At 41.4% G+C, this 26205-nt stretch overlaps 1 protein-coding gene across 1 annotated transcript in view; it reads right to left on the bottom strand.

Annotated features, from left to right (window-relative positions):
* The window catches only part of LOC110499362 (KH domain-containing, RNA-binding, signal transduction-associated protein 2), a 111426-nt gene that overhangs the window by 12907 nt on the left and 72314 nt on the right, over positions 1 to 26205 (bottom strand). The window contains exons 4-6 of the mRNA XM_036956221.2: positions 19572 to 19718; positions 10705 to 10835; positions 8260 to 8458 (exon numbers count right to left, since the gene is read on the bottom strand). Coding sequence (XP_036812116.2) covers positions 8260 to 8458; positions 10705 to 10835; positions 19572 to 19718 — 477 coding nt within the window. The remainder of the gene's footprint in view (positions 1 to 8259; positions 8459 to 10704; positions 10836 to 19571; positions 19719 to 26205) is intronic.

The raw sequence follows: 26205 nt of genomic DNA, 5'->3' as shown, positions 1-26205 counted from the left end.
CCTTAGACCGCTGCACTTCCTTAGACCGCTGCAGTGCCTTAGACCGCTGCACTGCCTTAGACCGCTGCAGTGCCTTAGACCGCTGCACTGCCTTAGACCGCTGCAGTGCCTTAGACCGCTGCACTGCCTTAGACCGCTGCACTGCCTTAGACCGCTGCACCACTCGGGAGGCCCTCAACACGTTTTCTTTCATCCTTTTTCTTTCAGGTATATTATTTGTGGTCTAAGTGACAGAGTTTTAGATTTCGTTTATCAAGCACACATGAATCTATGGTGAGAGTACAGAACATTAAGAACATCTGCTCTTTCCATGACATAGACTGACCAGGTGAATCCAGGTGCAACTCAATATTAGGAAGGAGCTCTTAATGTTTTGAGCACTCAGTGTATGTTATACTTGTGGTCTTGGTTTGGGTCTTGGCTAAAGATCTTGGTCAAAAGTGTTAAGCTTAGCTTATGTCTGGATCAGACCTGGGTTCAAATACAGTTAAGTATTTCAATTAATTTCATACGTTTCAAAAATAATAATTTGGATAGTTTTTGCTTTGACAAAGTAATTGAACATTGGTTTAGGAAATCATTTGCAAAAGCATTGGCATGTATACTGAACAAAACTATGAACGCAAGATAATCCATCTACCTGACAGGTGTGGCATATTAAGAAGCTGATTAAACAGCATGATCATTATACAGGAGCACCTTGGGCTGGGGACAATAAAAGGCCACTCTAAAATGTGCTGTTTAGTCACACAACAATATGCCTGTAGCTTTGAGGGAGCGTGCAATTGGCATGCGGACTGCAGGAATGTCCACCAGAGCTGTCCAGAGAATTTAATTTAATTTCTCTACCACATTCAACGTTGTTTTAGAGAATTTGGCAGTACGTCCAATCAGCCTCACAACCGCAGACCAAGTGTAACCATTCCAGTCCAGGACCTCCACTTACGGCTTCTTCACCTGCGGGATCGTCTGAGACCAGTCACCCAGAAAGCTGATGAAAATGAGGAGTATTTCTATCTGTAATAAAGCTATTTTGTGGGGAAAAACAAATGATGTTGGCTGGGCCTGGCTCGCCAGTGGGTGGGCTTGGCTCCCCAGTGGGTGGGCTTGGCTCCCCAGTGGCTGGGCCTGGCTCCCCAGTGGGTGGGCCTGGCTCGCCAGTGGCTGGGCCTGGCTCCCCAGTGGCTGGGCTTAGCTCCCCAGTGGGTGGGCTTGGCTCCCCAGTGGCTAACCCTAACCCTAACCCTAACCCTAACCCATTTTTCAATTGACTGATTTCCTGATATGAACATTAACTCAGTAAAAACGTTGAACTTGTTGCATGTTGCATTAATATTTTTGTTCAGTATATTTGAAAGTACTCAAATACACAGACAAGTGCATTTTCAAATACAAATATTTCAATACTCCATGAATTTGAACCCCATTTTAAAATGGACTAATATTTGTGTATGAAAATACTTTCAAATACTTCAAATAGCAGTAGTTAATTTGGCCAAATGAAAAAGAAAAAAAAATACAGAAAATAAGTATTGAAAATGGTCTGGTCTGGGTCTCAAGAAGTCTGCTCTAGATCTTGTTGTATACTGGTACTGGTGTGGTTCTGGGTCTGGGTCTCAAGGGGTCTATTATGAAGCCCAAATCATGGAATCCTAATCGTAACACTGACCAAAAACTTTAGTGATGCTCTGAATTGTTTAGAAACAATTCTTTCGGCCACTGTCAGTTCTGCAATAGTTGGCAAGACAGTAAATTAGCTTGATGAAACAGCAAACTACCACATTAGCTCTGAAGTGAGTGAATTCACAAAATAGCTGGATCAATTTAGTCATTTTATGTTATTGTTTGGTTGAAAGTGGGAGTGGGTGACAGTGAAAGCAGGAAAATAACCCGGCTTCAGCTGTGCTGATCCACGGAAACAAATAGGATGTGTAAATGTTTATTCATATTCTGTTACGGCATAAGCCTGATAAATCTACAGGTTAGAAAAACAACAATTCGTATGCAGATCAATTATATAGACTGCAACTCGAGAATAGCACTGGAATACAAAGCACAACAATGAGGGAATATCTGTGCTGTCAAAACTAGTCAGGCATAGTAAAAATTGATTAATCTACTTGCGCGTCGACTCCCGGTGTCGACTCCCGGTGTCGACTCCGATTTCTGGGTGTCAAGCTTCGATTCCGCTAGATTCAGTATTTTCAACAGAGAAAACTAGCCAGGCATGTTGATGCGCTAGCTGAGTGGAACTGACCTTCCACAGAGTTGCATTATTTTCCAAAGAACGCATAGAACACCGAGTTGATTACCACTGAAAGAGCTAGAAAGTTTACTAGATAGCTACAGTAGTTTCTGTGGTAACCAAACATACTTGTTAGTTTTAGCTGATCAGTCCTAGCTTGCTTTTATGAAAATCGATTTCAACAATACCAATGTTTTCAATTGGACTTTTGCTTTAAAAAGCAGCTAAATCAAAACATAAGAACGTAAGAATGAACTATGTACAGTATATCAATTGAATGGTACAGTGCCGATATATTGTGCGTTATAAGGAAATAATGCGTGCTCTACAATGCCGTTCTAGTATTCAACAATGACATGGTATAAAGAGCAATAATAGTACCTTGAAATTCAACAACTCTCCTTCTCTCTCTGTAGCTATGCATTGCAGCTGTGAATCAATGCTATCCCTAACAGGTGCGATCATGGTCATTTTAACAGTATCAGTTTCATGAGGGAGACTGACAACTTGACAGAGACCATCAATCATAGCTTCCTCTGGAGAAATTCCCGTCATGCCACGATGAGCGTGCTCTGTGTTTGTCCTGTATATTCAATATTCAGCACATACAGTATGTCTTCACAAAGACAAATAGAAGAAAGTAGCGACAGCAAAAAGAACAAAAAACACTGACACTTGTTGTTGATTCCTCATGACCGTGACTATAATCTGCACTCGCACCAAGGAGAAGGAGGTAGTGTAACGCATCACAGCATCATGTATACTTCAGTGGGGAAAAAATACCTCGACCTTACAGAGAGAGGTCTGCCTACACTCTGGGAGGAACACTCGGAGAGAAAATTGAGTACTGGCGTAGAGGATAGAGCAAGGTGAGATTCATAGGGGGGCAAAATAGGAGGAAAACATTTTCAGGACAAACTCCTTCATTCTTTAATCCCCTGGTATCTGTCTCTGCGCTCCCATCGTCGCTCCCAACCCCCAATTACTGGGGAGAAAAATGTCCAGATTTTTGCCTCTCAAGAAATACACAGGCTCTCTGTCAGAACTCAATTCGGTTTTGGTAATGAGGCTGTGCTTGTGCATTTCCCCATGCAAACAGGCCAATCTGCCAATTGCCAGCGCACACAAGGGCTTTGAATAGCGGGAAAGCTCGGTGGAAATTGACTGGTAAAAATGTAGCTATTTTCATGAGGTCACAACTCAGTGTTCACCTTTAAAAGTCCCGAAATGGGAGGGATTTATTTTATATAACGTTTTAAAATGGTTCTTCATCTGTAAGCCACGTACTCATTATCATTATATTTTATAAAGCACATATTCTTTCTATTTAATCGAGTGGTAATGTGATTTTAGTTATATGAACTGAAAACAACTTGCCCACAACATTGAACTGTGTTTTTTTTAAAGTCTACCCTTTAAAGTCTATGCTTCATCGTTGTTTCATTCTAGTAAAAACAAACAACTATGTTTTAAGTGAGAAGTAGACACTGGTCTGAAGCCAAAAAAAAGGGAAATTCATGAGCACCACAATGCGTATTTCACCCATGCTCTACCAAGATTATCCAGCACCACAATGCGTATTTCACCCATGCTCTACCAAGATTATCCAGCACCACAATGCGTATTTCACCCATGCTCTACCAAGATTATCCAGCACCACAATGCGTATTTCACCCATGCTCTACCAAGATTATCCAGCACCACAATGCGTATTTCACCCATGCTCTACCAAGATTATCCAGCACCACAATGCGTATTTCACCCATGCTCTACCAAGATTATCCAGCACCACAATGCGTATTTCACCCATGCTCTACCAAGGTTTTCCAGCACTGCAATGCGTATTTCACCCATGCTCTACCAAGATTATCTAGCACCACAATGCGTATTTCACCCATGCTCTACCAAGATTCTCCAGCACCACAATGCGTATTTCACCCATGCTCTACCAAGATTATCCAGCACCACAATGCGTATTTCACCCATGCTCTACCAAGATTATCCAGCACCACAATGCGTATTTCACCCATGCTCTACCAAGATTTTCCAGCACACAGCTTTGACCTATGTATGTTGGTCTATTGTACTTCCAACAATGTGTAGGCAGGTTGCTTAGGACTCAAACGTTCTCAAGCAGCCTAATTCATACTCTTCATGGGGATAATGGACTTTACAGTGTCCTGCTATTAAAATAGTGTATATATCATTAGGCTGTATGTACTGTATTCTGTAGATGGAAACCTATTGTAAATGTGTATTATACAGCGTCATCATCTTTATTGCAATAAACAATACACGCATAACTTTAAGCTACATAGACATTTGACAGAGGTAATGAACTGTCCATTGTTCAGCACAGCAATTGATAAAACAGGAACATGTTTGAAAAACAAGTGATTCTGAGTTTATGTCAATATTACACAGGTAAGCTAATGGTTAGAGAAATAAGGAATGCAGACAGGCTCTATAGACCTCTATATCTACACTGGAAGCACGGCTCCATCCTGCAAAGTGGCACAGAACACCCTATGCCCTGCGTCCACTCCGGATGCACACCACACACCCTCTCTTGCGGCCTTCAAACTTCACCTGCTTTCAAATGAGTTACAACTCGGACCACATCCTGGTACCACACTCCGGTCTCCCCTCTTCCTGCCAATGTAGCCCTATCACAAAGTGAATGCACAAGCTGCATTTTGGATACCTTCAGGGACCAGCACCTGCAGTTTCTGGGAAGGGGCCTTTGCAGGTTCCCCCACACAATGTACCCATTTAGGATGGAAATGGAAATGTTGTTCCCCAAAACACATACTTTCACAATGTTCTGCTTGTGTCCAACATTGAAATAACTCCTCAAGTGGTCAAGATGGTCAACCCCGCCCATTTTCTTGTTTTAATCCATTACAAACTCTGGAACAGACATAAGCTCCTACCACTTTTAAAAACAACTCTAAAACCCCTGCCAGTGTCACATTAGGCCCAGTATGTGTGCTATGGTGAATGGTGGGACTTAGGGCAGACACACGCCATGGAAACGTGTGCTCTCCCTCTTCCTCTCCCTCTTCTTCCTCCTCTACCTCTGCTTTGTCCTCCTCTTCCTGCTCCTCATGTTCCTCTCCCTCCTCTTCACTCTCTATCTCCACTCTCCTCTCCTTCACTCTCCTCGTCCTCTCTCCTCTTCACTCTCCTCTTCCTCTCTACCTCCACGCTCCTCTCCTTATCCTCTCTCCTCTCCCTCTTCTTCACTCTCCTCTTCCTCTCTACCTCCTCTCCTCTCGTTATCCTCTCCTCTCCTCTCTCTCTCCCCTCTCCTCACACAACATCTCTATCCCCCCAATCATCTCTAACTCCTCTTCCTCCCTGCCTTTTGCTGCTGAGCTGTGGCTCTTCACATCACTTCCTTCTCTTTCACTGACCTAGAGAAACATAGTAACAGATGGACATCACTTCATTCTCTTTCACTGACCTAGAGGAACATAGTAACAGATGGACATCACTTCCCTCTCTTTCACTGACCTAGAGAAACATAGTAACAGATGGACATCACTTCATTCTCTTTCACTGACCTAGAGGAACATAGTAACAGATGGACATCACTTCCCTCTCTTTCACTGACCTAGAGGAACATAGTAACAGATGGACATCACTTCCCTCTCTTTCACTGACCTAGAGAAACATAGTAACAGATGGACATCACTTCATTCTCTTTCACTGACCTAGAGAAATAGAGTAACAGATGGACATCACTTCCCTCTCTTTCACTGACCTAGAGGAACATAGTAACAGATGGACATCACTTCCCTCTCTTTCACTGACCTAGAGGAATAGAGTAACAGATGGACATCACTTCCTTCTCTTTCACTGACCTAGAGAAATAGAGTAACAGATGGACATCACTTCCTTCTATTTCACTGACCTAGAGGAACATAGTAACATATGGACATCACTTCATTCTTTCACTGACCTAGAGGAACATAGTAACAGATGGAAATCACTTCCTTCTCTTTCACTGACCTAGAGGAATAGAGTAACAGATGGACATCACTTCCTTCTCTTTCACTGACCTAGAGGAACATAGTAACAGATGGAAATCACTTCCTTCTATTTCACTGACCTAGAGGAATAGAGTAACAGATGGACATCACTTCCTTCTCTTTCACTGACCTAGAGGAACATAGTAACAGATGGACATCACTTCCTTCTCTTTCACTGACCTAGAGGAATAGAGTAACAGATGGACATCACTTCCTTCTCTTTCACTGACCTAGAGGAACATAGTAACAGATGGAGAGGAGAGGAGCAACAAGTATTATACAATTGTAGTCAGGAACATCATCTCTCTCTCCTCTCACACAGTCTCTCTCTTCCTTCCCCTATTACTTTTTCTCAAAAACACATACACATCTCTTTCTAATCAGGGGTTTCCATAATAAATACACGACTCCCATTCCACACGTTCTCGTTCTCCCTCTCCCTCTCCCTCTCCCTCTCTCTCTCTCTCTCTCTTGCTCTCTCTCTCTCTCTCTCTTGCTCTCTCTCTCTTGCTCTCTCCCTTTCTCCCTCTCCATCTCTCTCTCCCCCTCTCCCTCTCTCCACTAATCAACTCTTGTTTTTTTGCCTGATAGACTAACTACAGGGTTCGCCAATGTTAGCTGATTAGTTACGAAACTGGGATTGTTTCCAAATAAATTGCATGGGTAGAAACAGGACAAAACAAGCAACTTGTTAGCTGGCTATGTAAACAAATATCCAACTCATCATATGAGCTCCACTGTGCAGGCATCTACTACCCTAACACGACAGCTAACGTGTCAACTAATAGGAAAATGAGGTAATGTATAGCCTATGAATATCTGCAGCTAGCGAACATGAAAAACCATAACCTCAGTCGAGCAGTGAATTTCAAGCACAAAGACAAGGGAGGTTCGCAAAGAAGGGCACTTATGAAATTGAAAATCCCTATGAGCATGGTGAAGTTATTAATTACACTTTGGATGGTGTATCAACACACCCAGTTACTACAAAGATACAGGGGTCCTTCCTAACTCAGTTGCTGGAGATGAAGGAATCCGCACAGGGATTTCACCATGAGGCCAATGGGGAGTTTAAAATAGTCACGAGTTTAACGGCTGTGATAGGAGATAACTGAGGATGTATCAACAACATTGTATTACTCCACAACACTAACATAAATGATTGAGTGAAAAGAAGGAAGCTTGTACAGCATAAAAATATTCCAAAACATGCATTCTGTTTGCAATAAGGCACTACAGTAATTCTGCAAAAAAAAGTGGCAAAGAAATGAACCTTTAATCCTATGTTTGGGGCATGTCCAACACAACACATCACTGGTAATATTTTCAAGCATGGTGGTGGCTGAATCATGTTATGGGTATGTTTGTCATAGGCATGGACTAGGGAGGTTTTTTTGGGATAAAAATAAATGGAATAGAGCTAAGCACAGGCAAAATCATTGAGGAACACTTGATTCAGTCTGCTTTCCACCAGACACTGGGAGAGGAATTCACCTTTCAGTTGGACAATCGCCTATAACACAAGGCCAAATCTACACTGGAGTCGCTTACCAAGAAGACAGTGAATGTTCCTGAGTGTCCGACTTACAGTTTTGATATAAATCTTCTTGAAAATCTATGGCAAGACCTGAAAATGGTTGTCTAGCAATGGTCAACAAACTATTTGACAGAGCTTGAAGAATTTTGAAAAGAATAACAGGCAACGCTGCACAATCCAGGTGTGGAAATCTCTTAGAGACTTACCCAGAAAGACACACAGCTGTAGTCATTGCCAAAGTTGATTTGAATATGTATTGACTCAAGGGGTTGAATACTTTTTTCATTAATATTTGATTGTTGTTGTTGTTGACAATTTAAAATGAAATCCATTTTAATTTCACTTTGTAAATGAAGAACATGTGGACAAAGTCAAGGGCTATGAATACTTTCTGAAGGCACTGTACATATTCAACATATAACATATAAGTGAGTCAGACTTACGTAGTCGTCGTATGATTCGTGTGTGATGGGTAACAGTGGGGGTCTGTACCCGGTGTTCCCTGGTGTTCCCCTGGCCCTGGGAGCAGGTACTCCTCTCGTTAATGTGGCTTGTGGCAGGACACTCCGCTTACCCACGGTTCCCCTGGGTACAGCTGCCCCCCTGACTGGTGGAGGGGGTGGGGCCACACCACCCCGTGCCCTGTTTAAAAAACAAAACATTGATGAGATCACAGCATGATATAACTTAGTCTGGCCATCTCGAACATTGATATTGTCCCTTGTGAGTTAAGGACATTTATATCATAGCATACTCTGAGTACTGTATGTTGAACAACATAGATAAAAAACATCACTATGGTATTGATCGCATCTCGAAAATATTATCCAATGTGGAAATGAAATGCTGCTTTCTTGATTTCAAACAACTATGTGCAAAAGTGGAATAGTAGCTGGTTTCAACACTTGTTTCTAATGTGGGCAGATATTATACAGACTGCCTCAGCTGGTGGTGGTCACAAGCTTAAGTGTTGTCAAGTGGAGGAGAAGCATAACATTTTCTGCTTGGACAGATACAGTCATAATGATGTTTGAAGAAGACAGTCATCATACCACTTTTCTCCCTGACACTGCACTGTTATTCCAAGGACCTGGGAAACCGGTTCTACCTGCATTTGTAGAGGATCCTCATGTCCATCTGTCTCACATACCGAAGCAGCCCTGGTAGCAGGTTGGCATTTATTGGGATGACTCATGTACTGGAGGCAGCCCTGGTAGCAGGTTGGCATTTATTGGAATGACTCATGTACTGGAGGCAGCCCTGGTAGCAGGTTGGCATTTATTGGGATGACTCATGTACTGAAGGCAGCCCTGGTAGCAGGTTGGCATTTATTGGGATGACTCATGTACTGGAGGCAGCCCTGATAGCAGGTTGGCATTTATTTGGATGACTCATGTACTGGAGGCAGCCCTGGTAGCAGGTTGGCATTTATTGGGATGACTCATGTACTGGAGGCAGCCCTGGTAGCAGGTTGGCATTTATTGGGATGACTCATGTACTGGAGGCAGCCCTGGTAGCAGGTTGGCATTTATTGGGATGACTCATGTACTGGAGGCAGCCCTGGCAGCAGGTTGGCATTTATTGGGATGACTCGTGTACTGGAGGCAGCTCTGCAGTGCAGTCAATAGCAGGCACAACCACAAAGTTATACAATCAGATTTTAAACCTAACCCTAACCTTAACCCTAACATTAGCCACACTGGTAACCCTAATGCCTAACCCCAACCTTAAATTAAGACCAAAAAGCAAATTTTTGTTTTGATAATTTAAAAAAACTTTAGCCAATTTTGACTTTGTAGTTGGCCCATCTGGCGGAAATTGCTCAGTTCTGCCTCCAGAACGTCAACCTGCGTCCTGGCAGGGAAATGACCCTCTGACTCCCTGTGCTTATCCCAGCAAGGGAGGCTATAATGTTTAGGGTTCACAAACAGCTATTTGACTGTGCACACAACTCGCAAATGGGCCCTGGTGTGTCTGAGCTGAAATTAGGGTGTTGGGAGACAGATGCTGAGGTGCTTTCTTCTTTACTGCCTAGAAGGGCCAGAGGAGCACCACAGGGAGTTCAGGGTGGACTTAAGGTCATAAAGCTGTCTACATCTGGAGAATATCCAGACATTTTAACACTAGCAAGACGGAGGAGGCAGAAGATACAGTCTTCTGGCACTGCAGATCCTTCACTAAAGCTAGCAGTCCTTTATGATCGGAAAATACAAAGACTCCAAGGAGAATCACAGCCACATTACCGATGCATATTTCTCATGGAGATTTAGAGTAATGGCTTATCGAGGAGGCATAAGGAGTGAATCAGGGGAGGGACATGGTGGTGATTCTAAATGGGCAGAATCAGAATCATATGAGAAGAGGGGCTGTGTTTAAGCTTCATTACCAGCTGAGGTAGAATAGTGCAAGTCATCACCGCACACTCAAAATCCGACTGTCACACTGAAGACATGGTCGGGGTAGATGTATAAAATATGAATTATGAGGTGTGTCATGTCTGAGATAAAAAAAAATAATATGACATTAATTATGAAAACGTTACATCATGAATAATTAACTATATGTGCTTGAAACAAATGACGAATCATTCATCAAATGGGGTATGAGTATTAAACGCAATGAAGCCAAGATATGATCGCAGTTAGAGTTCACATGGATACGAAACAAAACCACACACATGCACACGCGCACACACACACACACACACACACACACACACACACACACACACACACACACACACACACACACACACACACACACACACACACACACACACACACAAGCCCAATCAATGACCATTAATGAGTTGGGATGGAGACCAACAAACCAGCGGATCATAATCAACATGGCTCATCTTGGCAAATGGTAGAAATCTAAATACGTACCGTGTGTTTGTGGTGGAAGCCAGTCGTAAGCCCCGCCCACGTACAGTCCTCCCTCTGCTGGTGTCTTCTGATCCTCCGTTCAAGTAGGAGAGCTCCCTCAGCTGCTCCTGTCTGATCTCATCATTGTAGTCCTGTGGGAACAGAATACAACAGGCCTCACATTAAATAAAAGAGGACATTTGTCTTAGGACCGCAACAGATGCTCGCAACTGCGGCAAAGCTCTCCTAAATAAAGAATTATCCTGATATGCACAGGAAATTCATGATTTAGTTTAACACGGAATATTAATTTAGAGGATGTTCGAGTCAGAGTAGTGTAGAGGAACAAGTCTCAGTATGCCGACAGTTGTTAGAACATAGACGAGGGGAGAAGCAGGGATATATAGTCAGTCTCAAAAGATAACACCAGACTGTTCTCCATAACACATCCATACAGAAAAATGGAGTGGAAATTTAGTAACACTTTCAATGAGGCATAAACATATAGCTAATGCCTTATAAGTTAATGTATCTACCCCACTAGTCATTCAAGGTCCATGGCCTTTGTTAGCTACATCATGTCCAGCTTCTGTTCTTCCTCCCTCAAGTGGGCCACTGATCTATATTTATATATAATAATAATTATTGTTGTTATTATCATATAAAAGGGCTGAATGGGTAAAAAACAACTTTATTAGGCACTCAGCATCTGGGTTTCAAAACTCTGCAGGGTTTTCATCTCCCCAGTATTTTCAGAGAGTCACGTAAGGAACCAGGGAAAACAACTTCCAGTTCCACTAAGACAGAGTTGGGAGGCCATATTGAAAGCGGCAATAACATTGTCCTCGTGTAAATATCGCATTGTTGTGTCTTGATTCGTGTGTTCGTATGTGTGTATGTTTTTCCCAGCCAATTATTGAACATGACAAGGATCTGAATCACAGGCCAGATAACAGACTGGATCAAATATATTTTATTATCTTGTCAACGTGCTTAGATGGGCCTCATTTCTTCCAACCACTTATCCTCATCTTGTTTGCAAAGAAAGCTTGGCTAAAACAAATTTGAGAGGTGGCATTGAGCACAGAATTTAACCCCTACTTGGCTTAATCTGCCGATTGATGTGGATGGCACACATTTGATCTATTTAACTTACAATATCATGCATAAACAAATGTATTTTATACCACAAACATATAGCTTTTATGCTCATCATATGGCATGAGATAATTAAGGTGCATTATTTTCATATCTACTGTAACTTCAAGAAAGGGTACAAAAAGACATTGCTCACAAGCACCCCCGTTGATTCATAATATATACTGTAGATATATATATATATATTATTTATAAATAAAACACACTTAACCAGCATAGCTACCACAGCATTCTGCAGCGATACGCCATCACATCTAGTTTGCGCTTAATGGGACTATCATTTGTTTTTAAACAGGACAATGACCCAACATACCTCCAGGTTATGTAAGGGCTATTTTACCAAGAAGGAGAGTGATGGAGTAATGCCTCAGATGACCTGGCCTCCACAATCCCCCGACCTCAACCCAGTTGAGGTGGTTTGGGATGAGTTGGACTGCAGAGTGAAGGAAAAGCAGCCAACAAGTGCTCAGCATACATGGGAACTGCTTCAAGACTGTTGGAAAAGCATTCCAGGTGAAGCTGGTTGAGTGAATGCCAAGAGTGTGTAAAGCTGTCATCAAGGCAAAGGGTGGCTACTTTGAAGAATCTCAAATATAAATATATTTGGATTTGTTTAATACTTATTTGGTTACTACGTGATCCCATATGTGTTATTTCATAGTTTTGATGTCTTCACTATTATTCTACAATGTAGAAAATAGTAAAAATAAAGAAAAACCTTTGAATGAGTAGGTGTATCTAAAACTTTGGACAGGTACCCTATAACAGTGCCTACGAGAAAGTATTCAGACCCCTTGACTTTTTCCACATTTTGTTACATTACAGGCATGTTCTAAAATGGATTTTAAAAAAAAAGCCTTAGCAAACTACACACAATACCACATAATGACAAAGTGAAAACAGACTTAAGTTTTTATGCAAATGTCTTACAAATAAAAAACAGAAATACATTATTTACTTAATTAAGTATTCAGACCCTTTGCTATGAGACTCGAAATTGAGCTCAGATGCATCCTGTTTCCATTGATCATCCTTGAGATGTTTTTACAACTTGGAGTCCACCTGTAGTCAATTCAATTGATATGACATGATTTGGAAAGGCACACAGCTGTCTATGTAAGGTCCCACAGTTGACAGTGCATGTCCGAGCAAAAACCATCCAATCAAAGTTCATTTGTCACGTGCGCCGAGTACAACAGGTGTAGGTAGACCTTACAGGGAAATGCTTACTTACAGGCTCTAACCAATAGTGCAAAAAAGGTATTAGGTGAACGATAGGTAAGTAAAGAAATAAAAACAACAGTAAAAAGACAGTGAAAAATAACAACAGTGAGGCTGTATACAGTAGCGAGGCTATAAAAGTAGCGTACAGACACAGGTTAGTCGGGCTGATTGAGGTAGTATGTACATGTAGATATGAATCTACATGTAGATTCGACCATGCCTTGAGGTCGACAGAATTTTTCATAGAGCTCAGAGACAGGATTGTGTTGAGGCACAGATCTGGGGAAGGTTACCAAAACATGGAAGAAGTTTGGAACCACCAAGACTCTTCATAGAGCTGTCCGCCGGCAAAAACTGAGCAATCGGGGGAGAATGACCTTGGTCAGGGAGGTGAACAAGAACCCAATGGTCACTGACAGAGCTCTGGAGTTCCTCTGTGGACATGGGAGAACATTCCAGAAGGACAACCATCTCTGCAGCACTCCACCAATCAGTACTTCATGGTAGAGTGGCCAGACGGAAGCCACTTCTCATCAAAAGGCACATGAAAGCCCGCTTGGAGTTTGCCAAAAGCCTGGCACTATCCCTACGGTGAAGCATGGTGGTAGCAGCATCATGCTGTGGGGATGTTTTTCAGCGGCAGGGACTGGGAGACTAGTCAGGATTGAGGGAAAGATGAATGGAGCAAAGTACAGAGAGATCCTTGATGAAAACCTCCTCCAGAGCGCTCAGGACCTCAGACTGGTGTGAAGGTTCACCTTGCAACAGAACAATGACCCTAAGCACACAGCCAAGACAATGCAGGTGTGGCTTTGGGACAGTCTCTGAATTTCCTTGAGTGGCCCAGCCAGAGCCCGGACTTGAACCCGATCTAACATCTCTGGAGAGACCTGAAAATATTTGTGCAGCAACGCTCCCCATCCAACCTGACAGAGCTTGAGAGGATCTGCAGAGAAGAATGGGAGACACTCTCCAAATACAGGTGTGCCAAGCTTGTAGCGTTACACCCAAGAAGACTCATGGCTATAATTGCTCCAAAGGTGCTTCAACAAAGTACTGAGTAAAGGGTCTGAATACTTATGTACATTTGATATTTCAGATTATTCTACAATGTAGAAAATAGTCAAAATAAATGAGCAAACATTTCTAAAAACCTGTTTTTGCATTGGTATTGTAATGTCATTATGGGGTATTGTAATGTCATTATGGGGTATTGTAATGTCATTATGGGGTATTGTAATGTCATTATGGGGTATTGTAATGTCATTATGGGGTATTGTAATGTCATTATGGGGTATTGTAATGTCATTATGGGGTATTGTAATGTCATTATGGGGTATTGTAATGTCATTATGGGGTATTGTAATGTCATTATGGGGTATTGTAATGTCATTATGGGGTATTGTAATGTCATTATGGGGTATTGTAATGTCATTATGGGGTATTGTAATGTCATTATGGGGTATTGTAATGTCATTATGGGGTATTGTAATGTCATTATGGGGTATTTGTGTGTAGATTGATGAGGGGGGGGGGAATGACAAAATATGGGTCTGAACACTTTTCAAAGGCACTGTATATAATTACATACATATATTCCAGGTTTGTATCAGCTGAGGCATAAATGTAGCATAACAGATGCATTAGACAGACTTGAATGATTACCACTTAAAGCAACTGGGACAAGACAGGTTTTCTGTAGGGGCTCTGTCTCCTTCTCCCTAAAGACCCATCTACCCTGGTTGTAGGCTAATTTAAAAGCAGATCTTGAGTGATGTATGATGTATTTATTCATTCTGATGGTATGGAAAAAAAAGCCCTGTGGTGGTGGTATGGAAAGGAGCCCTGTGGTGGTGGTATAGAAAGGAGCCCTGTGGTGGTGGTGGTATCGAAAGGAGCCCTGTGGTGGTGGTATGGTATTCTATTTAGTCGGTGGGTGTACAACAGAGCACACAGCAGAGAGACTGCACAGAATTCAGATCACTTATGGACACTGAAAAGGAAACGCTAACATCGTCCCACAGACCAAGTTTGCGATGTCAATGAGATTTACTCATTCATGTCTTTCCTTTTAAACAGTGATACATTGCATGTAAAATGTTTGCATTACCTGATTGACAGTGACTTGTGTACAAACAGACGTAATCGAAATGGCGGTATTCTAGCGAGTGAATGAAGTAAATTCAAAGTCTGTTTTGCTCTGCAAAACAGCAAGCAATGTCTTGAATAGCTTCAAGTTAAATCATTGTATTGCATTTGCACCAGTTTGCCCATAGCCAACGCTTGATGGGGTTAAATTGGTTCGGGAAATAAATATATTTGGCGATGAATAGATGTAATGGCCAGCCTGATGGGATCACTAGAGAGGCTGTTGGATGGTCAGGCTAATTAGCCTCCGAATGAAAACTGGTGGCAAAATGCGTTCAACTGAACCAGGAGGCGACAACTTGGAGAAAACACTGTGATTAAGCTCCGGTTGTAAGAATATTTCCAGAGAAGATAATGAAACACTGGCAGAAAAAAAGAGGCTCAATTCCCCACTATAATATGACAACCAAAATACCTGATAAAACAATATCATTTAAAAACATTCAGAAGATTTTTCATCCATTGTTTCACTTTTAGATAATAGTGGGGGTAATATTCCAGTATAAACGAAGGGGAATCAGACATTGCAGTGAAATACAGTATTTCAGCATTCTTACATTGGGGGTTGGTGGGTTGTGGTGTACAGCACCCTGTTAACCAGCGAGAGCGTCTCTACTGCCAGTCGCCTCCCTAACAACTCTTCTGTGGTCCATACTGTTGATGACTGAGACAGTGCAGATACACCTGCTATGCTGAACAGAAATATAAACGCAACATGTAAAGTGTTGGTCCAATGTTTCATGAGTTGAAATTAAAGATCCCAGAAATGTTCCATACACAAAAAGCTGATTTATTTCATTTTGTGCACAAATGTGTTTAAATCCCTGTTTGTGAGCATTTCTCCTTTGCCAAGATAATCCATCCACCTGACAGGTGTGGCATATCAAGAAGCTGATTAAACAGCATGATCTGTACACAGGTGCACCTTGTGTTGGTGACAATTAAAGGACACTAAAATGTGCAGTTTTGTCACAACACAATGCCACAGATGTCTGAAGTTTTGGGGGAGCATGCAATTGGCATGCTGACTGCAGGAATGTCCACCAGAGCTGTTGCCAGAGAATTGAATGTCCATTTATCTACCTTAAGCCTCCTCCAACGTCGTTTAGATAATTTGGCACTATGTCCAGGACCTCCACACCGGCTTATTCACCTGTGGGATCGTCTGAGACCAGCCACCTGGAGAGCTGATTGAACCGAGGAGTATTTCCATCTGTAATAAAGCCCGTTTGTGGGGGGGGGGGGGGGGGGTTAATTCTGATTGGCTGGGCCAGGCTCCCAGTGGGTGGGTTTATGCCCTCCCAAGCCCACCCATGGCTGCGCCCCTAGATTAGAGCTTAATGCAGTTATTTGAATTGACTGATTTTCTTATATGTACTATAACTCAGCAAAATTGAAATTGTTGCGTTTATATTTTTGTTCAGTATATTTTAATGCTATATATTTTGCTGCATGAATCACTACTCTCCTGGTACTAGGGGGCAGTATGTGAATCACTACTCTCCTGGTACCAGGGGGAAGTATGTGGTCCAAGTCCCAACTCCTCACACACAGTGAATGGTATTTTCACAGATGTCGCATGCCCCTATTGGGGAAAACCCTCTGTCTGACTACCATGACATTTTGTTTGCTTGCAAGGCAAGTTTTGGAAGAAGTCCATTGATTCTAACCTGCCAGATGAATACAGAGAATAACAGGATGGGTGGGCATGCCAAGGAAAATGCCAATCGTTGGATTGGCTACTTTGGTCCTCCTCCATACATCATTTGAACAAAAAAATCCTCCTCCTCCAACCAGGTTGCATTTAGGTGAGTTAATCATCAGGCTCTGGAACCTTGTATGACTGCAAGTCTCTATGTAGGAGATAAAAGACTGGGAAAAAATACATCCCCAAATATATTTTCATTCTAACCTAGCCAAAGCTGTAATATTTCAGGGGCAATGTTCCCTCTATTTTCTTTTCGGCACTGAGCAAATTTCAGTTCTGCTGAGAGCAAACTTGAACATTGTGAAAACTCTGTGGAACTTCCGGCGCACGTTTACTGTTAACACTGAGGCTGTATCCACTTTAAGTTACAGTTTTAGGCCCTGTGGCTATTTGATCATAATGTAGGCCTACCAGAATGGCCTACCATCAAAAACAATGGAGAAAATGCATCCCATAACATTTTAACATGGGAATAGCTGTTCTATCATTCAGCCTACAGTAGCAGCCAATGTGTGGTGTTCAATGTAAGACTTCTGAAAAAGACATGCATGGCTTGACATGAACCTGTTTATCCATGAGGTGACTGAAAATGTTGTTGTGTTGTTTGATGCAAGAAACAACTTTACAAAATAAAATGTATAATTATTCCCTTACCATTATTACAGAGAATCAGACACATTATGCTACCCTCTGCCTATACTTAGCTTATCAAGCCTGTCTCAAAATACAACACTGCCCCTTTAAGACAAAAAAAAAGGTTTTCCCCTGAGTCACTTTTCAAAGATGTGTAGAAATGCACGTTTGCGGTCTAAGGCACTGTATGGCAGTACTTGAGGCGTCACTACAGGGTTCGATTCCAGGCTGTGTCACAACCGGCCATAGGGCGGTGCACAATTGGCCCAGCGTTGTCCGGGTTAGGGGAGGGTTTGACCTGGGGGGCTTTACTTGGCTCATTGTGCTCTAGCGACACCTTGTGGCAGGCCGGGCGCCTGCAGGCTGACTGCGGTTGTCAGTTGAACAGTGTTTCCTACATGCAGCTTCCGGATTACGCGGACGGGTGTTAAAGTGCTCGTTTTGGCGGGTCATGTTTCAGAGCTCGACCTTCCCCTTGCCTGAGCCCGTTGGGGAGTTGCAGCAATGAGACAAGATTGTAATTGGATATCAGTTCAAAGTGAATGGCACAGATCCAGGCTACATATTGGCCTACTGCAACTCTGATTGATTATGGCGTATGGGCCTGAGTCGTGCCTGCCAACGCAATAGAATCCTACTCTGATGCGTTTTGCCTATAGCAAAATCTGTGCATGGTTTTGCATACTAAGCATTGCGTATTTCGTTTTGTTTCGCTATGTTGCACTGAAAGTGGCTAATATTGCATTGATTTGATCACAAATCCCACTGTAAAGGGAACCATTGATAGTATTAACTAACGGGGAAAACTCTAGTAAGTTGAATGAAGTTCAATCTCGTACTTCTCTGCCCAGGCTGATATTAATTCTGCATTGCAGCTTAGAGGGAACATTGTTCAGGGGTAGACACAAGTGTCCTTCTACTTGCAATTCTAGTCGGGTGGCCATTATGAAAATAATGGAGATTTGAAATATAGTCTTGACTGGGCTGGGGGGGTACTTTGACCTGATCAGTGCAGCTGCCGACGCTGAAACACATCCAGCTAAGCATATACTCTGTGATGTAAAAGCTACGGCAGGAAGGGGGAGGCACACGGAATGCCGTGAGGAGACTCATCCAGCTTCTCTACCTGAGGGACTGGCAGACGCTGCAGAGCTTTATTCATATTTACAGCTCAGTCTCAGCATGCCTATACAGTATGCACATTAATTACTGCTAACTGCTGTAGGCTCAAAGTCGGCAGAGCCTTGCAAGTTGCTCTATACCACACTTGTTAATTGTGGAATACATTAACTCACTCGTTAGGTAGATGGAGGGGGGGGGGGGGTACAGAGGAAATTGTAATATAGAAAATGTAATATAGCAACCATCCAGAAAATATTGCAAGTTATGTGAAAAATGTACTACATTGTCATTCTTGAGAGATTTCAGTTGGGGTTGTAACAAAATGTGTCAGTGTCGACCTTCCAACATTCAATCAGTCTGTCTGGAGCTGTTTTAATCACTTGCTTAACCTTGTAGCACCTTTCAATCAGTCTGTCTGGAGCTGTTTTAATCACTTGCTTAACCTTGTAGCAACATTCAATCAGTCTGTCTGGAGCTGTTTTAATCACTTGCTTAACCTTGTAGCAACATTCAATCAGTCTGTCTGGAGCTGTTTTAATCACTTGCTTAACCTTGTAGCACCTTTCAATCAGTCTGTCTGGAGCTGTTTTAATCACTTGCTTAACCTTGTAGCAACTTTCAATCAGTCTGTCTGGAGCTGTTTTAATCACTTGCTTAACCTTGTAGCAACATTCAATCAGTCTGTCTGGAGCTGTTTTAATCACTTGCTTAACCTTGTAGCAACATTCAATCAGTCTGTCTGGAGCTGTTTTAATCACTTGCTTAACCTTGTAGCACCTTTCAATTACATGTGAAAGTGCAAACAAGACCCGGTAGAGGATTCCACGAGACCAGAGGTGCACCGACCCATCTCAATGTACAATTAGAGTAAATGAAATGGTTTAAACGAACTTACTGGAACTAGGAATTTCTTAATCTCCTCCAAGGCATGGCTCATGCGGGAATAGGCCTCTCCGGGAGGAGCGAAGGCTTCAATTAAAACGTGGAGATCGTTACTCAAATGGGCATACTTGGCCTCTCCACTTTTCCTCAACTCTTCTTCCTGAGGAGAAAAAGAGAAGGAAAAAAAATCAGGTCAAGTATTATTGTCGGGTCTGAAAGGAGAAAGTGAAAGTGATATCACACAGTACAGTTGGTATGATGGATATATCAAGTGAAGCATGAAGGGTTAACAAGAATGAATTTGTTGCCCACAGCTGCCTATTAATAAATGAAATCTCATCAGCATGTCTTGACTTCCTCCCTCAAGCATTGGGGAAGTTGGGAGTGAGACGTCCCTGTTGCATGCCAGCCAGCCTGTCAGGCTGGAACCACCCACTGGGATTTACACCATGAAGCTATGGCTCAATCATATTGAAGGTTCTGGTTTACATTATAAACAAGATACTACAAACTTGAATTATGTGTTAACGGTCCATATACTTTTTGACCAATTGTGTTCTGAGCTAAAACGGAGCAATCGGCAACGTGAAAACAGACAGTTAATAAAAAAGGAATAATAATAATAATGAGAAATTGCTTGTTTTATGTTCTCATTTTTTGGATATATACAAAGCAACAACAAAAACAAATGTCATATTTAGATTTCAGAAGTGGGTGGGGTTAAATGTGGAAAACGTTGCAGGCTACTGAGTGGAGGACGGCTTATAATAATGGCTGGAATGGAGTGAATGGAAACCACGTTTGATGTGTTTGATACCATTCCATTCCCTCCATTCCAGCTATTGTTATGAGCCTGTCCTCCCCTCAGCAGCCTCCACTGGTGGAATGCTTGTCATTGGCCAAATGCACAGGCAACACTTCCTGTGCCTTCAAAATAGTTGTTCACCTCATTCTATGTATCTACTATCTATCTATTAAAAGCTATCAATTAGTCTCTTAATTACAAGATTGTGATATTTCTCCATTTTATATTTAAGATAAGATCACAACAATGACCATGTTTATCAACCTATTAATGAACTGCTGTTACTGTAAATGGTTAGATAACTGATATACCCTAGCTCCCTTGTTAATCATAGTCTACGATGCTCATATTAACATTGTGATTTCAGAAAATCGGGGTACTGTGGCTCTGCTGGGTTTGCTATTCTGTCTGTTGAGGGCTCAGAATAGGAGGTCAATGGAGGAGTCAGAGAATTACATCATTCAACAGAGTGACAATGAAGAGGCAAAAGCAGGCTGAGAGATTCAGATTAAGAGCAAAAGGCCTGAGGCTACAGAGAGACGACATACTCATGACTGACCAGGCCAGCACACACTCATACACACACACATACACACACATCTGCAGTGCACTCCTCTCCCTGCACCCTTCTCCTGCCTGCCACATACCTGCTCACACACCTAAAATGTAGGGAAGATCTAGGTCTGTATTCACCAAGTGTTTCAGAGTTGCATTGCTAATCTAGGATTACTGATCAGGTTCCCCTTGTTCATGTCATCAGCAGATGCTGACTCTATTTCAGCACTGAGGACCGGTCCCTGATTGAGTCATCATTACAGGAAAAGGCCCATAAAAAATATATATTGTGGAGATTATTTCTCTTTGTTGTGTCCAAACTCTTTATTTTCATACTTTATTCACCTTTTTTTAACCTTTATTTAACTAGGCAAGTCAGTTAAGAACAAATTCTTATTTTCAATAACGGCCTAGGAACAGTGGGTTAACTGCCTGTTCAGGGGCAGAATGACAGATTTGTACCTCCACACAAAATCATTTTTCTGGGTGTGCACCAGCTTATGTTTTTTTATTCCAAAATGTGTATAACATTTTAGTATAGGGAATATCATGTGAACTATATATGACACTGTATATTATGCAGACCTACAACTAATCAGTATTGACAATCAGAGATGTGCTTTCACGGATATAAACAACAGTCCTGGGGGTACTTATCAACGTTTCAGAAAAAGCCCTATTTAATTCAATTGAATTGTATGTGGCAGCATCTTTAATTCCACTAGATGGCAGTAATGAGCAGCAATTAACCCTGGAGTCTATTTGAACCCTTTTGGTATTTAAAGCTTTCAAATGGCAGAGACACACACACACACACACACACGCGCACGCACACACACACACACACACACACATATAGCATTTTACCCACCCACCCACTAGCTGTCAAATCCTTGCTTCCTCTGTCCTTTTTTCCTCACCTCCCTTTCAAAGTACATTGGAGGAGGAGGCACGAGGTGAGGAACCTTAAATCCTCTACACAAATGTGTTTTGGGAGGAAGGTGAGGACTGAATTAAATAAAATAATAATATAAGCCATTTAGCAGACACTTTTATCCAAAGCGACTTCCATAAGAAATAAGAACAGAGGAAGCAAAGATTTGACAGCTAGTCATTTTTTTGGGACTCTGAGTGAGTAGCTGTGATACCCAGGCCCTGTTCGACACAACCAACACCCTAGACACTTGTGGAGATCTGAGAGGATTGGATACGTGTAAGCAATATGAACAAAATTCCACCAAGCCTATCAGAGGGTAAGGTGGAGCTCTCACCATGTCACAACCCATCAATCCCTCTCTTATAATCTTGAATCTTAATAGAAATAGAGAAATATCATGTTATGTTGACATTAATATATTAATTAATAGCTATTAATAGATTACCAAATTGATAGTAGATTAATAGAATGAAGTTAGAAGGATAAACCTCTATTTTGAAGGGACAGGAAGGCGGTGCATTTGGCCAATGACAGGCATTCCACATTTAAAACCACGCACATGTGAAAATGTAAATATCAAGATTGTTATTTATATACAAAAAACAGGTAGTTTTTCTATTTTTCTATTAAAAAAAAAAAAAAAAAAAAAACAGGCCATTTTCATGTTGCTGATTTTTCGGTTTTAACTCAGAAAACAAATGTCAATCAATTAAATGCAACAATGCAAACACACCAGGTAAGATTTCCAAAGTGGCCTGATTGCTGAAGGTCGCCAATACAACAAAAATCTGAAAGCCGGTAATTATGACAGCCAGCATTACCTTCTTATGTTTATTACATTGGGCTCTGGCACACATTCAAACACTGGAGATGCTTTGATGTGAGGGATTCTCCCAGATGCTTGATTAGTGGTGTGGTGCACTCCTCTTATCACATCAGCCCTCTTCTCCAGACCGTACAACATGACAGGCTATATGTTACACGGTAGAGACAACCTCATTTGGCTCCAAGGTGGAGGATGTACTTGAGCAATCACAATAGTTTTGAAACCCATAGCCTCCTTGAAGGGAAGGTCTCTACTGCTAAGTCAGTGGGGCAAACTTATCATTAATGAGAAAGAATATCAATATAGAGCTGTAGGGTTGGCAATGACATAATAAACTCCTTAAATGATCTGTATTCTACACAGGTAGAGCACATATGGGAAAGAATAATGACTCTAAAGTCCTATCTGAAAACACTATAACACATTATTTCACCACAGATCATGTGCAAAGAACATACAGTTAATATCAGAAGTTTACATACACTTAGGTTGGAGTCATTAAACTCGTTTTTCAACCACTCCACACATTTCTTGTTAACAAACTATAGTTTGGCAAGTCCGTTAGGACATCTACTTTGTGCATGACACAAGTCAATTTACCCGAAATTGTTTACAAACAGATTATTTCACTTATAATTCACTGTATCCCAATTCCAGTGGGTCAGAAGTTTACATACACAAAGTAGACTGTGCCTTTAAACAGCTTGGAAAATTCCAGAAAATTATGTAATGGCTTTAGAAGCTTCTGATAGGCTAATTGACATCATTTGAGTCAATTTGAGGTGTACCTGTGGATGTATTTCAAGGCCTACCTTCAAACTCAGTGCCTTTTTGCTTGACATTATGAGAAAATCAAAAGAAATCAGCCAAGACCTAAGAAAAAACAATTGTAGACCTCCACAAGTCTGGTTCATCCTTGGGAGCAATTTCTAAACGCCTGAAGGTACCACATTCATCTTTACAAACAATAGTACCAAGTATAATCCCCACGGGACAACTCAGCCATCATACCGCTCAGGAAGGAGATGCATTCTGTCTCCTAGAGATGAGCGTACTTTGGTGCAAAAAGTGCAAATCAACCCCAGAACAACAGCAAAGGACCTTGTGAAGATGCTGGCGGAAACAGGTACAAAAGTATCTATATCCACAGTAAAATGAGTCCTATATCGACATAACCTGAAAGGCCGGTCAGCAAAGAAGAAGCCACTGCTCCAAAACCGCCATAAAAAAGCCAGACTACGGTTTGCAACTGCACATGGGGACAAAGATCATACTTTTTGGAGAAATGTCCTCTGGTCTGATGAAACAAAAATATAACTGTTTGGCCATAATGACCATCGTTATCTTTGGAGGAAAAAGGGGGAGGCTTGCAGGCCAAAGAACACCATCCCTACCGTGAAGCACGGGGGTGGCAGCATCATGTTGTGGGGGTGCTTTGCTGCAGGAGGGACTGGTGTACTTCACAAAATAGATGGCATCATGGGGTATGAAAATTATGTGGATATATTGATATAGCTTGGTTGCAAATGGGTCTCCAAATGGACAATGACCCCAAGCATACTTCCAAAATTGTGGCAAAATGGCTTAAGGACAACAAAGTCAAGGTATTGGAGTGTCCATCACAAAGCCCTAACCTCAACCTTTAGAAAATTTCTGGGCATAACTGAAAAAGCGTGTGAGCAAGGAGGCCTGCAAACCTGACTCAGTTACACCAGCTCTGTCAGGAGGAATGGGCCAAAATTCACACAACTTATTGTGGAAAGCTTGTGGAAGGCTATCTGAAGCGTTTGACCCAAGTTAAACAATTTAAAGGCAATGCTACCAAATACTAATTGAGTGCATGTAAACTCTTGACCCACTGGGAATGTGATGAAAGAAATACAAGCTGAAATAAATAATTTTCTCTACTATTATTCTGACATTAAATATTGTTAAAATAAAGTGGTGATCCTAACTGACCTGTCTGGGGATTTTTACTATGATTAAATATCATTAATTGTGAAAACCTGAGTTTAAATGTATTTGGCTAAGGTGTATGTAAACCGACTTCACCTGTACATCTAACAACAATGGCAATTGGCACTGAAAAATCTTTATATTTCCAACTAAAATGGACAGCAGGGTTGGGGTCAATTCCAAATTAATTTGAAGTTCCAAATCAATTCTAGAATTCACTCATGAGGTGGAGAATTTACATTGTTTGTATTCAAATTAAATTAAATCTTCAAGTTATGGAATTGGAATTTACTGTTTGGACTGTTTGAATTTAAATTGTAAAAACTTTCATCTTTGGAATTCAATATTCGTACACTTCACAATTAATACAATTAATGCACTTAGTATCAAACATGGACTGCAGGATTTGTTTTAAATCATGTAACTCATATTTCTAATGTTACAGTAAGCTGCCTGATCAGTGACATAATAAGCCTGAAAGCCTGAATGAATTGCAATCAAATTGGAATTTGTGAAATTTTGGGGGGAAATATTGAATTGAGTATTATATTTTGGGAATGTACCTAACATTGGAATTGAGAGGAATTGAATTACTGTATCTCTGAATTCAAAGACTGACCTGTATTTTGAATTGAATTAAATAGCATTTACAAGGAAAGGGAATTTAATTAGAATGGATGCTGGATGGTTCGAAATTCTACCTCCTTTCTCAGATTGGTCATTGTTTGTTCAAAGTACAGTAATCAAGTCAATATGTGTCTTTCTGTAAGTGGTTGGTCTAGGTCTGTGCTCAAACAGACAATTGAAAGCCTTTCAGGTGATTCATCTCGTGAGGAAGAACTGGGTGACATTTTTCTGTATTTTATCTGAAAGCTTTTCCTTTTATGACAATCCAATGAGCAAAATGCTCTGTTTTTAAAGCCGGGGCCTGTCTCAACATGAATGTCAAGTTTTTTTTTTTAAGTGGTTCAATATGAGTACAGCAGAATCCTTTTATAAATGAAAAAATTTCAAGTTTTCAGGAGGAGCTTTTAAAACGTGACTTTACGGATATGGCTGGTCTTGAGGGCAGCAGACGTTGAAGATAGTTGAAGTTAAAAATGAATAGGTCTCATACAGTGTCTTGCAAAAGTATTCACCCCCATGGTATGTTTCCTATTTTGTTGCCTTACAACCCGGAATTAAAATAGATTTTTGAGGGGTTGGTATCATTCGATTTACACAACATGACACATGAAACAAGAAAAAAAAGAAAAAAAACGGAAAACTTGACCCCCCCCCCCCCCCCGAGTCAATACTTTATAGTGCCAACTTTTGCAGCAATTACAGCTGCAAGTCTCTTGGGGTATGTCTCTATAAGCTTGGCACATCTAGCCGCTGGGATTTTTGAATGTTCTTCAAGGCAAAATTGCTCCAGCTCCTTCAAGTTGGATGGGTTCCGCTGGTGTACAGAAATCTTTAAGTCATACCACAGATTCTCAATTGAATTGAGGTCTGGACTTGACTAGGTCATTCCAAGACATTTAAATGTTTCCCCTTAAACCACCCAAATGTTGCTTTAGCGATAT

Source organism: Oncorhynchus mykiss, chromosome 20, assembly GCF_057628025.1.
Source record: "Oncorhynchus mykiss isolate SJ-2025 chromosome 20, ASM5762802v1, whole genome shotgun sequence".
NCBI classification, from domain to species: domain Eukaryota; kingdom Metazoa; phylum Chordata; class Actinopteri; order Salmoniformes; family Salmonidae; genus Oncorhynchus; species Oncorhynchus mykiss.
The sequence above is the reverse complement of the archived record's forward strand: the minus strand, read 5'-3'. Positions and strand labels throughout refer to the sequence as shown.